General features: G+C 41.1%; 1 protein-coding gene across 4 annotated transcripts in view; it reads left to right on the top strand.

Moving 5' to 3' along the window:
- Nucleotides 1-13,478, top strand: part of sptb (spectrin, beta, erythrocytic) — a 36,798-nt gene that overhangs the window by 14,140 nt on the left and 9,180 nt on the right. For all 4 annotated transcript variants that reach the window (XM_056245558.1, XM_056245557.1, XM_056245556.1 and 1 more), the window contains 14 exons: nt 6,403-6,554; nt 6,645-6,818; nt 7,490-7,596; nt 7,705-7,785; nt 8,164-8,279; nt 8,374-8,486; nt 8,574-8,761; nt 8,852-8,969; nt 10,355-10,513; nt 10,652-10,954; nt 11,091-11,241; nt 11,363-12,233; nt 12,347-12,484; nt 12,575-13,334. In XM_056245558.1, coding sequence (XP_056101533.1) covers nt 6,403-6,554; nt 6,645-6,818; nt 7,490-7,596; nt 7,705-7,785; nt 8,164-8,279; nt 8,374-8,486; nt 8,574-8,761; nt 8,852-8,969; nt 10,355-10,513; nt 10,652-10,954; nt 11,091-11,241; nt 11,363-12,233; nt 12,347-12,484; nt 12,575-13,334 — 3,431 coding nt within the window. The remainder of the gene's footprint in view (nt 1-6,402; nt 6,555-6,644; nt 6,819-7,489; nt 7,597-7,704; nt 7,786-8,163; nt 8,280-8,373; nt 8,487-8,573; nt 8,762-8,851; nt 8,970-10,354; nt 10,514-10,651; nt 10,955-11,090; nt 11,242-11,362; nt 12,234-12,346; nt 12,485-12,574; nt 13,335-13,478) is intronic.

Below are 13,478 nucleotides of genomic sequence, written 5' to 3'. Positions count from 1 at the left end.
CTCCACCCCGAGGCGGTGGAGCAAATATGGGAGTTTTATGGCCAGGCAGAAGTGGATTTGTTCTCGTCTCAGCATACGACGCACTGTCCACTCTGGTTATCCCTCACTCAACCAGTCCCCTCGGGGCTGGTTGCTATGGTGCAGACGTGGCCGAGGCTACGTCTTTATGCATTTCCCCCTGTTGCTCTGCTCCCAGGAGTTCTGGAGTGATTTCGCCAGGATGGAATAAGCCTATTTAGTAGCACCACCCTGGCCGAGCTGAATTTGGTTTGCGGACCTATTTTTTCTCCTCAACGGACCTCCCTTGGAGGTCCCGATCAGGAGAGACCTTCTGTCTCAGGCAGGGTATGCAATATTGCACCCCCGGCAGGGGATTTGGAAACTGTGGGTTTGGCCTCTGAGGGGGCCCAACTCATAGAGAGTGGTCTCTCAACCGAGGTTGTTGAGACCATTCTAAGCTCCAGAGCTCCCGCTACGAGGAAACTATATTCCCTATTTCGAGAGTTTTTCACTTCTTGGTGTTACCAGCGTCAGTGGGATCCGGTTAACTGTTCAGTAAACACAGTATTCGAGTTTCTGCAAGAACGCTTTGTATCAGGTCTATGTCCTTCCACGCTTAAGGTATACATGGCGGCCATTGCGGCTTTCCACGCCCTGGTGGGTAGTACATTTTTGGGTCGAGACCCCCTGATCACTCGTTTCCTTCGTGGCACTTTGAGGCTGAGGCCTGCAACTTGCACTAGGGTGCTGGCTTGTGACCTTGCAATAGTTCTAGAAGGCCTATCTGGGGCTCCCTTCGAGCCCTTAGATTTGGTCTCAGAGAAGTTCCTTTCTTTTAAGACTATTTTCTGCTAGCTATTTCGTCCCTATTAGAGTCAGACCTTCAGGCCCTTTCGGTCCCCACCTGCCTTGAGTGCACCGGGGATGGCCAAGGCAATCTTACCCGAAACATGGATATGTTCCAAAGGTGCCTACCATTATTCCGAGGCCTATTGTGCTGCAGGTTTCTGTCCTCCTTTTACATCTGTGGACCAGGAAAGGCTGAACCTCTGGTGTCCAGTGCAAGCACTGGATACTTATGTTCATCGGACAACTTCAATGAGGAAGTCCGACCAGTTATTTATTTGCTTTGGATCACCTAAGAAGGGTCTTCCTGCTTTTAAACAGACGGTTAGTAAGTGGATAGTTGAGGCTATTTCACTTGCATACGAGTACTCTGACCAGCCGTGTCCTTTGGCGGTCAGAGCTCACTCTACGAGGGGTATGGCGGCCTCTAAAGCCTTGTTATTTGGGGTTTCTCTCCAAGACGTTTGTGATGCGGCAGGCTGGTCCTCACCGCTCACATTCGTCAGGTTTTACAGTTTGGACCTGGATGCTGCCCCAGGTTCTCAGGTGCTTAGTGCTTAGTTCCAACAGACTGACACTCAGGTACTTGGAATTCTGGCGTTTTGGGTATTCTCGTTCCCAAAGCGTCGATGACGCATCGCGAGTTCCCTCGAAAGGGAACGTCTCAGGTTACTACTGTAACCATAGTTCCCTGAGATAGGGAACGAGACGATGCGTCACCCTGCCATACTTCCTGCATCCCTGTGATCGGCTTGCTTCGACTTTTTGAAGCTAATGCCGCGTTTCACCGGATGTGCTCTTATGCCTTCCTGGTCATGACGTCACCCGCCCGTGACGCTCATTCTTTCCATTGGACTAGTTGACATTGATGCTCAGACGCATTCACGCTGGGGGCGTTCCCAAAGCGTCGATGACGCATCGTCTCGTTCCCTATCTCAGGGAACTATGGTTACAGTAGTAACCTGAGACGTTTTGTGTCAGTCCCACACGAATCTCCAGCACACACACAGTGTGCTCTGATCCAGAGACACGTGCAGATCATATAGACGAGTCGGCACAGACCACAAAATGTATCCAGTGTTGTAGTACTTGAATCGTCTCAAGTTCAAGTCAAGACTAAGATATTGAAAATATGGTCTTGGACTCGAGTCTGGTCTCAAGTACTACACTGTATTAAACTAACATTGTAATTAAAGCTGCAGTCCGTAGCTTTTTTTGGGTTAAAAACTATCCAAAATACATATTTGAGAAAATACATAACCAGCCAGTGTTCAAAACTATCTGCTTGCCGTAGCTCGATTCAAAACGGTAAGCTTGTAATAATGTTTTTAATTTCAGTGGTACTGGTGGATTTCCGCGGGAGATTCGAGCATGTCTTTGCATCATTACGTCACATCTGTACACATAAAGGAGTCTCGGCAAGTATAAGCTATATTGCGTGTGAGGATGCTGGAGGTGGAGATTTATAGCCTTTTCTCACAGCACTTGATATAATTAAACTTATCAAGAATTTGATGGCGGATCCAGAAAGGTTCAAACGACAATCACCAGTGACAACAGATTCACCCGCTGTAAAATGCAAAAGACTTCGTTTGGACTTCGGAGTGGCCAGAGCCATATAGAGAGAGAGTTGCGACAACAGAAGTTCTAAAAGCTTGGTTGTCACGTGATTCGCGTAGACCTCAGATAGTTCCAGGAAGAGCTTCGGCGCCAATTCAAATCGATGGAGGTAGAGAGCTGAACTGTGATTTTTGTTAGTTTGTAGTCAATAAATGCATTGGTTTACAATATGTATATAATACATTGACATTTGGATGTAGTATGTGTATGTAGTTACAGCAATATTGTTTTTAAAAGATAAAAATCTGCTGATATTTAATGTTTATTGTGGTCAACCAGTGTTGCCTGCCTTTGTTAACATATTTTCTGGCTAACTTTACCTTGGTTCAAGACCGTTTTGCAGTTGTTTTGAAGTATTTTTGTGTTCTTAAACTTGAATATTATTTAAGGGTTATCATGTAATGTTCACTATGGTTTCACAAGGACAGGTGACTTGCAGGAAACAGGTGAAGCCATTGCAAACAAGTAAAATGTAAAATTGCATTCATCGTAATGTTTACAATGCTTATGCACTTATTACTATATAAATGAATACATAATATATTTCATTTTAAAACAAAACATGATTATACACACACACACATACATTATTTCCTAAGTGTCCAAGTACATTATTTCCTTAACATAATTTGATAAATTCATGACATACATCACTTTAATCTATAAAACCTATTTAGTTTAAATTCATTTTTAGTACATTTAGATAATACATATTTTATGTTTTAACCCCCCCAAAATGTCAGGTTGTGCAACTGTCCGCACAAATGAACAGACTAAAATACTAATTTAAATGGTGTTTTAAATGAAATTCTATGGCATCATTTTAACCTTTCATATAAACAAATTTTATACGTTTCAGTAGATTTATAGCTGATAATTGAAAACCTTTTGTCTAGCAATTTGTATGTCAGGGGGGCACAACTGCAAACATGGCTCTCTTATAATGGTAATTGCAGTGTGCATGATAATGCATTGTCCAGAGGAGCCATAATGATCCTTGTAGATCTCTATCAAATACTGGTAAAAACTGCTTTCAAGTATGGGTAGGTTGGTACACTTTCAGGTGAATTTAAACACTTAGAAATGTTCACAGCTGAAACTTGTTCAAATACATTGTTCATGACACAAAAATTTACATTACATCAGTTTTGAAAAGATTTAAAAAAACATTTATTTGTTTATTTGTCAATGACCTATATATATATATATATACACACTTTAGCACTGAATTAGCACAATGGGATTTATAAATGTCTAATAAACTGCACGTCAAGCATGTTGTCTGGCATTTCCTCTATGTTGTTCTTGTACTGTCAGACACAGAAAATATGCTCAAGTCAGGAGCAATCTAAATAGAACTAAACATTTTGTGCTAATCATACTTAGGTGTATCTGCACTTTTTCCACAAAGACCAACACTGGGAAGTTTAATGTTTATTAAAAATAAGGAGCAAGTAAAGTCTTGCAAAATCCAAGGAGCTGAGACTGATGAGGGTACAGCGTCAGTGCAGGAGTCTTCAAGATCCACCGAATCCTCTTTGTGCTTCTTGTGTTGAAAGAGATAAAGGAAACAAAAACGGGATAAATTATATATAGGAGTTAGTATATAATACAGTTATGGTATTTATAATACCCCATTTAGCCTAGTGTGATTTGATCTAGAACACGGCTTGCTGCCGTTTTAAGCAAGTTTTTTAATCTTACTTATAAACTTCCATCTCCCTTTCCCATCAATACAAATCAGCTGAGCTAAATCATAATATAGACAGGTAATAGTCAACAGAAACACAATGAATAAAAAACGCCAACCATACGTTTTTCCTTACTCAAATATGAAATCTAAAGTAAGGATTTTTCCCGTTATTGCACATTTATGGAATGAAACCGATATTCTCATTTTATCAATTACAACTATCACACTCCCCAATGTCCCCATTGTTTTATTATATTTAACCTCTGTTTAGAAGTATTTCCCTCTTATTACACAACAAAGGATAAACATGCATTAATAGAACGGGTTTAAACATTAATATGCTGTTCGTGGTTTGTTATGCGGTAGTTACTAACTTTATCCAATTACCTTCATTTTACCTGATAACGTCCCCTAAAACTACTAATTTAGAGAGCAATAATCAACTAGCATGCTTTAATACAGTTAAAGTTACAAGTTAATTTGATTCAGATGTACTGATAATATACAATCTTATTCTTTAAACGTCTTACCTTTTAAAAGTGCATCACAAACCGTCTGTTCTGCTGTAACTCTACCGCGCTGCTGCTACTTCCGGGAACTATTGAGAGGCTCCGCGAGCCGCCATTGCTGTAAAAAAAACGTTCCATTGGAGTCAATGGAGTTGTCGCAACTCTCACTCTATATGGCTCTGGGAGTGGCTATAGAGACTGCAACCGGACCCATGCGAAAACAAGGATACATATCAGAAGGACATTACATGTAGTCACGCAGTGCTGACGTTGTTAACATTAACAATTTGAGAACAAAGTATAATTTGCACGGTTTTGCGTGATATGATAGATTTAATTAGCGCGATTTACTGCAATGTCAGAACCAGAACAAAAGTGGCTGTTGCATTACATGTTACATGACATTTTCCGGTGAAAATTATTATGTTCCAAAAATTATTATGTTCCAAAACTTCCAAAAAGATTAATCTGTGATTCTGAATGCCAGTATCCACACCGGTGTGGCGACTGACAGCTGCACACTCTTCACATTATGTTTATCTGCGCTGTGTCATGTGTAAAGTTGATAATTCCGCGAATAACTGCAATTGCAGATTTCGAACAGAGATGGCGACAAAGAGGAAAAACTGCGGACTGCAGCTTTAAATTACTGTGTTTTGTGTCTTTCAATTGTATGTTTGTATGATAGTGCAAAATCGAGATATATGTTGGCAGAACAAGGCCATATGTGATAAATAGTCCCTGACTATGATACTGAACTGTTTATCTGTAGTTTAAGCATAAATGGCAAGGTAATGTTTCTAGGCTTAAAAGAATGTATCCTTTCCACTCTACACCCACTTCGGATTGTAATGTCTTTCCTTTCGTCTTTTTCTCCCTTCCACTCACTCTATTTTTTCTACCTCTCTCTTTTTGTCATTTACATTCCTCCATCCTTCCAGTTTTCTGCAGCCATAGGATCTGAATCATTTATAAAACACATCATTAAGAATGCACATTTTTGTTCTTTTTGTGGTAGAATCTTAAATAAACGTGGTACTGCAGAAGACTTGCTCAGGGAAAACACATGCATAGGCCTACATACACTATGAACAATATATATACATAGATTGTACTGAGTAACTGTATGATTGTGACAATATGAGCTGTCTTTTTACTTTATAACTATTTTACTCTACATATTCCTTATATTGTGTACATCCATTCCCAATCTAAAAGGGTGAATCTCATGAAAACTGTCAAGAAAGGTCTAATTGCACTCCAAAAGCATGAAAATTAAGCCTATTTTTTTTAGGACCATTAAGATTGTTTACACTGTGACATTATTTTCAGTACCAATTAGCACACTAACGATTAAGAGCATTTACAGTGACGGGATTGTTTTTTTTTGTAGCATTTGTAAATAACATTTGTAAGCATACATCATATGTATTGTACTGAATTTAAGCTGACATTAAGAAATCAAATACTGTGTCTGAATAGGATGAATTTTATTGTGATAATTTGGTGGAGATATGCTTAATTGCCATGACAGTGAAAATTCTTATTGGTCCTAAAAGTAGACCTCTTTACGTATAAAAAAATATTATTTGATTTCTTTACGAGATTCATGTAAACATTATCATTAAGGTTCCAATAAGTTTATTTTCCATGCAAATAAAACATCAGAACAGAAGTGAAAGTACCAGACCACATCAGAATAGCTGAATGTTCTTCTTTTTCTGTCAAAACCAGATGAGAGAGAGGCTGTCCAGAAGAAGACTTTTACAAAATGGGTGAATTCCATATTAGCCAGAGTCAGCTGCCGAATCTCAGATCTCTATCTAGACCTGCGGGATGGTAGAATGCTCATCAGACTACTGGAAGTTCTGTCAGGGGAGAGACTGGTGAGTGTGTTTAGTGTGTAACCTTGTATCGACAACACCACTTATGTAATTCCAGTAATGTCTTCGATTCCCCATCTTTCCACCATTCAGCCCAAGCCAACCAAGGGCCGAATGCGCATCCACTGTCTGGAGAATGTGGATAAAGCTCTACAGTTTCTAAAGGAGCAGAGAGTGCACTTAGAGAACATGGGATCACATGATATTGTAGATGGGAATCACCGGCTCATCCTGGGCCTCATCTGGACCATCATTCTTCGCTTCCAGGTCAGCCTATCATTCTGATCAGCTTTATTCATTCTGTGCATCTAAGTATTTAAACTGAATAACAAGGAATAAAGAAAGGTTTAGATATGGAAACTATCATACAACATTGCACTGGCTATAAAACATACAGAACAATCCAAACTTTCTTATATTTACAGTAGACCTACAGCAGAGTTTTTGTATTGTGTCTTATGCTGATGGAAAAAGCTTACATTTATTTGGCTGATTGGAAAAGCTTATATTTATTTTTAATCTCTCAGTTGGATAGCAGGATATTTTTAGCCCAGCCACTTCAAACAATGTAGTCTGCTACATAATTCAGATCCTCAAAAATGAAAGGAAACAGACCGGAATGGGAATTGTTGACTGCTCTTTATTCTGCCTGGTTCCCACAGCAATGTACAAACTATTGAGACATAAAAAGTCACGATCTAAATAAAGTAACAATGCCTCTGCATATCCAAGAATGGATCCAAGATCCGTATTACTGTAGCTCTTCTAGTTAATTTAGAGTACATTAAATAATATGAGAGTTTGCCGTTTTGTTATTAATGCTTTTAAAACCTTTAAAACAGAAGGTATGTCTAGTTGACAGGAATAAGGTATGAATATAGTTTAAGTGGGATTTATTTAAGTTTTTGTTCATTCTTTCTTTCCTCGTGTGCATACAGATTCAAGACATTATAGTAGAGACAGGACAAGCTGACCAGACAGGCCGGCTAGAGACCCGCTCTGCCAAAGATGCACTGCTCCTCTGGTGCCAGATGAAGACTGCAGGGTAGGACAACAATTGGTGTATTTTAGTAGTAATGAATTTGACAGCAAATGCTCTATTTTTATTATGTGTTTGCAGATGGATTTGTCTGATATTATTTTGTATCTGCAGGTATCCCAATGTAAACATCACTAATTTCACCACAAGCTGGAAAGACGGCATGGCTTTCAATGCTCTCATTCACAAACACAGGTGATAAATATCAAGAGAAAAGATCAAATTCAAAGACAAAATATAAATATTGAGACAAAAGATAGCTTGTGGAGACATTGCTTAGTGGTTAGGAGAGATGCAACGACACACAAATCATATGGATGTCAACTGTTTCTTTCATTCATTGATCAAGTTCCAGTGTTACAGGTAACAAAAAGTTGACACTTAAATGTAACATAACTAAAAACTCAATTAAACCACCTGAGCAATAAATGAACAACCACTGAGAAAGTAAACTTATCCTGTTCTCCCCTCTTGCCTTGCCTTCTTTATACTATTCTATCAATAAAAATAAATAAATATAAACCAAATAATCTCTCCTCTCCGTACTTTTGTATTCTCATTTCCCTCCATCAGGCCAGATCTGGTGGAATATGGCAATCTACAGAGGTCCAACCCCACTCACAACCTTCAGCAGGCTTTTAACGTAGCTGAACAAAAACTTGGTGTCACCAAGCTTCTGGACCCAGAAGGCAAGTAACACCTTTTGACTATTAAGTCAAAACTTATAATAATTATCCTTCCATTATGGAGATAGATAACATTTTTATATTGTATTGTTTGCAGATGTGTTCACTGAGAACCCAGATGAGAAGTCCATAATCACATACGTTGTTGCATTTTACCACTACTTCTCTAAGATGAAAGCTCTGGCAGTTGAGGGCAAGCGAGTCGGGAAGGTGCAAAATATGAGCCAGTCCATTCCCATGTGAATATGTGTTTAATTCAAGAGTACATTTGTATTGATCTATAATGATATTCTCCAGGTGCTGGACCAGGCCATTGAAACAGAGAAGATGATTGAGAAGTATGAGACATTGTCATCAGACCTGCTAATATGGATTGAGCAAACCATCAGTGTGCTGAACAACCGCAAGCTTGCTAACTCCCTTACAGGTGTCCAACAGCAACTGCAGGCTTTCAACTCTTACCGTACCGTGGAGAAACCACCTAAGTAATTCAGGCTATTTTAAAACAAATGTCTCTTTTTTTGTAGGATTGTTAAGCATCCAACATTAATTTCTTTTTAACTCTTACTCTTCAGGTTTCAGGAGAAAGGTAACTTGGAAGTACTGCTGTTTACCATCCAAAGCAGAATGAGGGCCAACAATCAGAGAGTCTACACACCCAAAGAGGGTGCACTGGTGTCAGATATCAACAAGGTGAGACGCTAAGGCCCCATCCACACTACTGCGTTTTAGTTTAGAAACGGATAATTAAAACGAATATGATCTCCGTCCACACCAGCGTTTTAGCTGCGTATAAGAATTGATCTCTGTCCACATTAAAACGACTGAAAACGGATCACGTGACCATTCACCAACACTGGGCATGTGCGTGCCGGTGTAAACACAACTTCATTGATAAAATTATCCCACCATGCTCTGGGTTAACCCCAAACCGACGCTCCATGTACGGTCAACGCCACCGCTGCTCACGGGAATTGTCACAGATCGCTCGAATAATAGCTTGACTCCGGTGCATGTAGGCAGTAATAGCGTTGTAAAATGCAGAATTTACTTGTACAACAGCTGCTAGCAAAGATATACGCCATGACTGATGACACCCAATCACGGAGCCGAGCGTGAGCCTCTACTACGTCATCGTTTCTAAAGTCCTCCGTTTTGACCCGTCTACACTAAAACGCCCTCCGGAGATTCAAAACGAAAAACGGATCGGCAGCGTTTCTAAACTTCTCCGTTTTGGGTCTCCGTTTTTGCCGTTTTAGTGTGGACGGGAGGTGTAAACGTAGCAAAAGGTCTCCGTTTTTAAACGAAAACGCAGTAGTGTGGACGGGGCCTAAGATTAATGCTGCATTCATTTCAACTCAGAAAGTATGAACTTCCAACCTCCAACTAGGGAAAGTGCAATCTAATGCCACTTAAAGTCAGACTTTGAACTTGGAAACAGAAATATACAACTGTGGTTTTATTGTGATAAAGGTGACATCATGCAAATATGGTTGGACCAAGGGAATAACTAAAATATATCAATGCGTCAACGTTCCTGTGGCGAGCACGACGAGGCCGAGGGACGTGAGATATACGAGACTGGTGCGAGGCGCAGGTGTCGCTCATTATCAATCACTTCACCGGCCTCGCGCCACTCTCTCACGGCCCTCGGCCTCGTACTGCTCGCCACAGTTCCTATATTACTTTACAATAGAACCTATTTGCTTTTCTGTTGATAAATGTACATCTGCAAAACCAACTTGTATACTTGCCACTTTTTTATACATCTCTATATCTTCTAAACATCAAACAATAGAATATGGTGGTTATCTGGTGAGATCATGTACTGTAGGAATATCTCATTCCTGACTTTGTATGGAAGGCACCATAAGCTCCAGGAATGACATCAATCAATTCATAAGAAACACTTTTATGAATCAAAAGGACACCCGCTAGTCCCAACCACTTTGGTTATATTTTCTGTAGGCACAGTGACAGAGGTTGAACATGATAGTCATTCCAGTGGTCTGACAGGCTCTGAGCTGTTTGAGTGTGTGTGTGTGTGTGTGTGTGTGTGTGTGTGCCTTTGTTCTCAGGCATGGGAGCGATTGGAGAAGGCAGAACACGACCGTGAGCGGGTCCTGAGAGATGAACTCGTTAGGCAGGAGAAGCTGGAGCAGATGGCTCGTCGCTTTGACAGGAAGGCAGCCATGAGAGAGACCTGGCTTCTAGAAAATCAGAGACTAGTTGCACAGGTAACTAGCTTTCCACAGCTTCTGTCATCTGTAAGATGAAATGTGAAGAGAGCCTTTATATAGATACCCATCTTTTCATGGTTGCAACCTGAAGATTAAAATTAATGGTCATTATTTTGCTTGCTTTCTACTGTGAAGGACAACTTTGGCTATGACTTAACAGCAGTGGAGGCAGCTAAGAAGAAACATGATGCCATAGAGACAGACATTGCTGCATATGAAGAACGCGTTCAGGCACTGGTGGCCCTGTCTAAAGAACTGGAAGCAGAACGATACCATGATGCTAAACGCATTGATGCTAGAAAAGACAATATCTTGAGGCTGTGGGACTACCTGCAGGAGCTCTTGAAAGCTCGCAGAAGTCGTCTAGACAAGAATCTCACCCTTCAGAGTATATTCCAGGAGATGCTCTACATCATCAGCTGGATGGATGAAATGAAGGTAAGAATAGTGAATAGCGTGCTTGATTTATACGATTTGATTTATATTATGCTAATATTATGGTTGCATTGCTACTCGTGTAATTGAAGCAAAAAATAACAATTTAAACTATTCTCATTGGACATTTGTTCTTCAGAACCGACTCTTGTCCCCAGACTTTGGAAAACAGTTATTGGAAGTGGAAGACTTGTTGCAGAAACATTCGTTGGTAGAGGCTGATATAGCGGTGCAGGCAGGAAGAGTACAATCAGCCAATGCAGCTGCTCTTAAATATGCCAATGGTGAAAGTAAGTACAGTTAAACCCTTATGTACTTAGCTGTTTACTTGGTGATGTAGGTGTGAAGTAGTCTGTGTAATCTTTACACACGATTCATTGTTATTTTACTTTTCTGCTCTTAATTGTCAAGGTTATAAACCATGTGACCCACAAGTGATCCGTGATCGGGTACAGCACTTGGACCTGTGCTACCAGGAGTTGTGTGCTCTGGCAGCTCAGAGGAAAGCCCGTCTTGAGCAGTCGCGGCGGCTTTGGAACTTTTTATGGGAAATTGCAGAGCTGGAGAGCTGGATTCGGGAAAAGGAGCACATTTTCTCCTCTCTTGACTATGGTAAGGACCTGACCAGTGTCCTGGTACTGCAGAGCAAACACAGCGTCTTTGAGATTGAGCTTGCTGCCAGGCGGGACGGCTTGAAGCAGGTGATGGACGAGGGAGAGAGCATGATCCAGGCCAAGCACTTAGGTTCCCCCAAAGTGCAGCAGCGCATGGATGATGTGCGAAGACAGTGGCAGCAGCTGGAGGAACTGGCCGCCTTCCGTAAACAGAATCTGCAAGACACCCAACGCTTCTTCCAGTTTCAAGGTGATGCTGATGACCTCAAGGCCTGGCTGGTTGATGCTATGCGGCAGATGAGCAGTGACGACATTGGGCATGATGAATACACTACCAAGCGACTTCTTAAGAAACATCGTGACTTAAGAGAGGAAGCCGCTAAGAATGGTGCCACCATTGATGCTCTATCCAAACAGGCCAATGCACTTCCTGAGGAATTAAGGAACACACCAGACATCCAGGGGCGTTTGAATGATATCCGGGATATGTATATTGAGCTTCTGACCCTCTCAGACCTGAGGCAGAAGAAACTGGATGACACCATGGCTCTTTACACTATCTTCAGTGAGACGGATGCTTGCGAGCTCTGGATGGGCCAGAAGGAGACCTGGCTGGTTGGGCTAGAGACACCTGAGAATTTGGAAGATCTAGAAGTTGTACAAAACAGGTATGGCTATTGGTTTTATGAACCCAGGGACATTACTATAAGTGTGTTTCATAAACTGGGAAACTATTCCAATTTTTGCCACTTTCATAAAATTCTGTTCTGTTTGTTGGTAGGCTAAGCATTCTTGCTCAAGAAATGGGTAATATGCAGGCTCGGGTTGATAACGTCAATAAAGCAGCCAAGCAACTCGAAGACAGCAGACATCCACAAACAAAACAAGTGAAAGACTGTCAAATTCGTCTCAATAAGAGGTAAGAGTTATAATCCTGGATATGAATGCCAGTTTAATTCAACATACTTTAGAATTGGTTTGTAATGTTCCTTTTTTTTTCTTCTCCTAGGTGGGAAGCTTTTAAAGCAATGGTGGAGGATAAGAAACGTAAAGTGGATTCAGCCCTCAGCCTACATAACTATGATCTTGAATGTGATGAAACAGAGTCATGGATAAAAGAGAAGACACGAGTGATTGAGTCTACACAGGACCTTGGAAATGACCTGGCTGCAGTCATTACCATTCAGAGGAAGCTCTTTGGCATGGAAAGAGACCTCGCTGCCATCCAAGATAAGTTGGATTTCCTGCATGATGAGGCCCAGAAGCTTGTGAAGGAACACCCAGAAAATGCTTCTGATATACTTGTCAGACAGGAAGAGTTGGAAGCAGCATGGAACTCCTTAAAACGTACCCTGAAAGACCGTGAAGACTCTCTTGGGGAGGTCAGCAAGCTGCAGACCTTCCTACAGGACATGGATGATTTTCAAGCCTGGCTGTTCAAGACACAGAAAGCTGTTGCATCTGAAGATATGCCTGATGGTTTACCAGAGACTGAGCAGTTTCTGAGTCTTCATGATGCTGTGAGGGATGATATGGATGGCCATGAGGAAGACTACCATCGTGTGAGGGACACAGGAGCAGCAGTCATTCAGGGCCAAGAAGATGATCCTCAGTACCAGCAGCTGGAGCAGAGGCTGGAGGGTCTTGATAAGGGCTGGGATGAACTGCACAAAATGTGGGACAGCCACAAGAACTTCCTTGATCAGGGTCTTGGCTTCCAGCAATTCATGAGGGACGCCAAGCAGGCTGAGGCCATATTAAATAACCAGGTATACATATACAGTTTTCATCTATAATCAAAATAGATGTGATTTTGTTATGCTGTCTTCTTATCATAGAGAAGAGTAATCTTTGGGGAAACCAAACCTTGCGAACTGCTAAATATTCTTTGCAAATGACCTTCAATTGCCAGT

This window comes from Rhinichthys klamathensis, unplaced genomic scaffold (genome assembly GCF_029890125.1).
Source record: "Rhinichthys klamathensis goyatoka isolate OS25496 unplaced genomic scaffold, OSU_Roscu_1.1 h1tg000032l_1, whole genome shotgun sequence".
NCBI classification, from domain to species: Eukaryota; Metazoa; Chordata; class Actinopteri; order Cypriniformes; family Leuciscidae; genus Rhinichthys; species Rhinichthys klamathensis.
The sequence above is the reverse complement of the archived record's forward strand: the minus strand, read 5'-3'. Positions and strand labels throughout refer to the sequence as shown.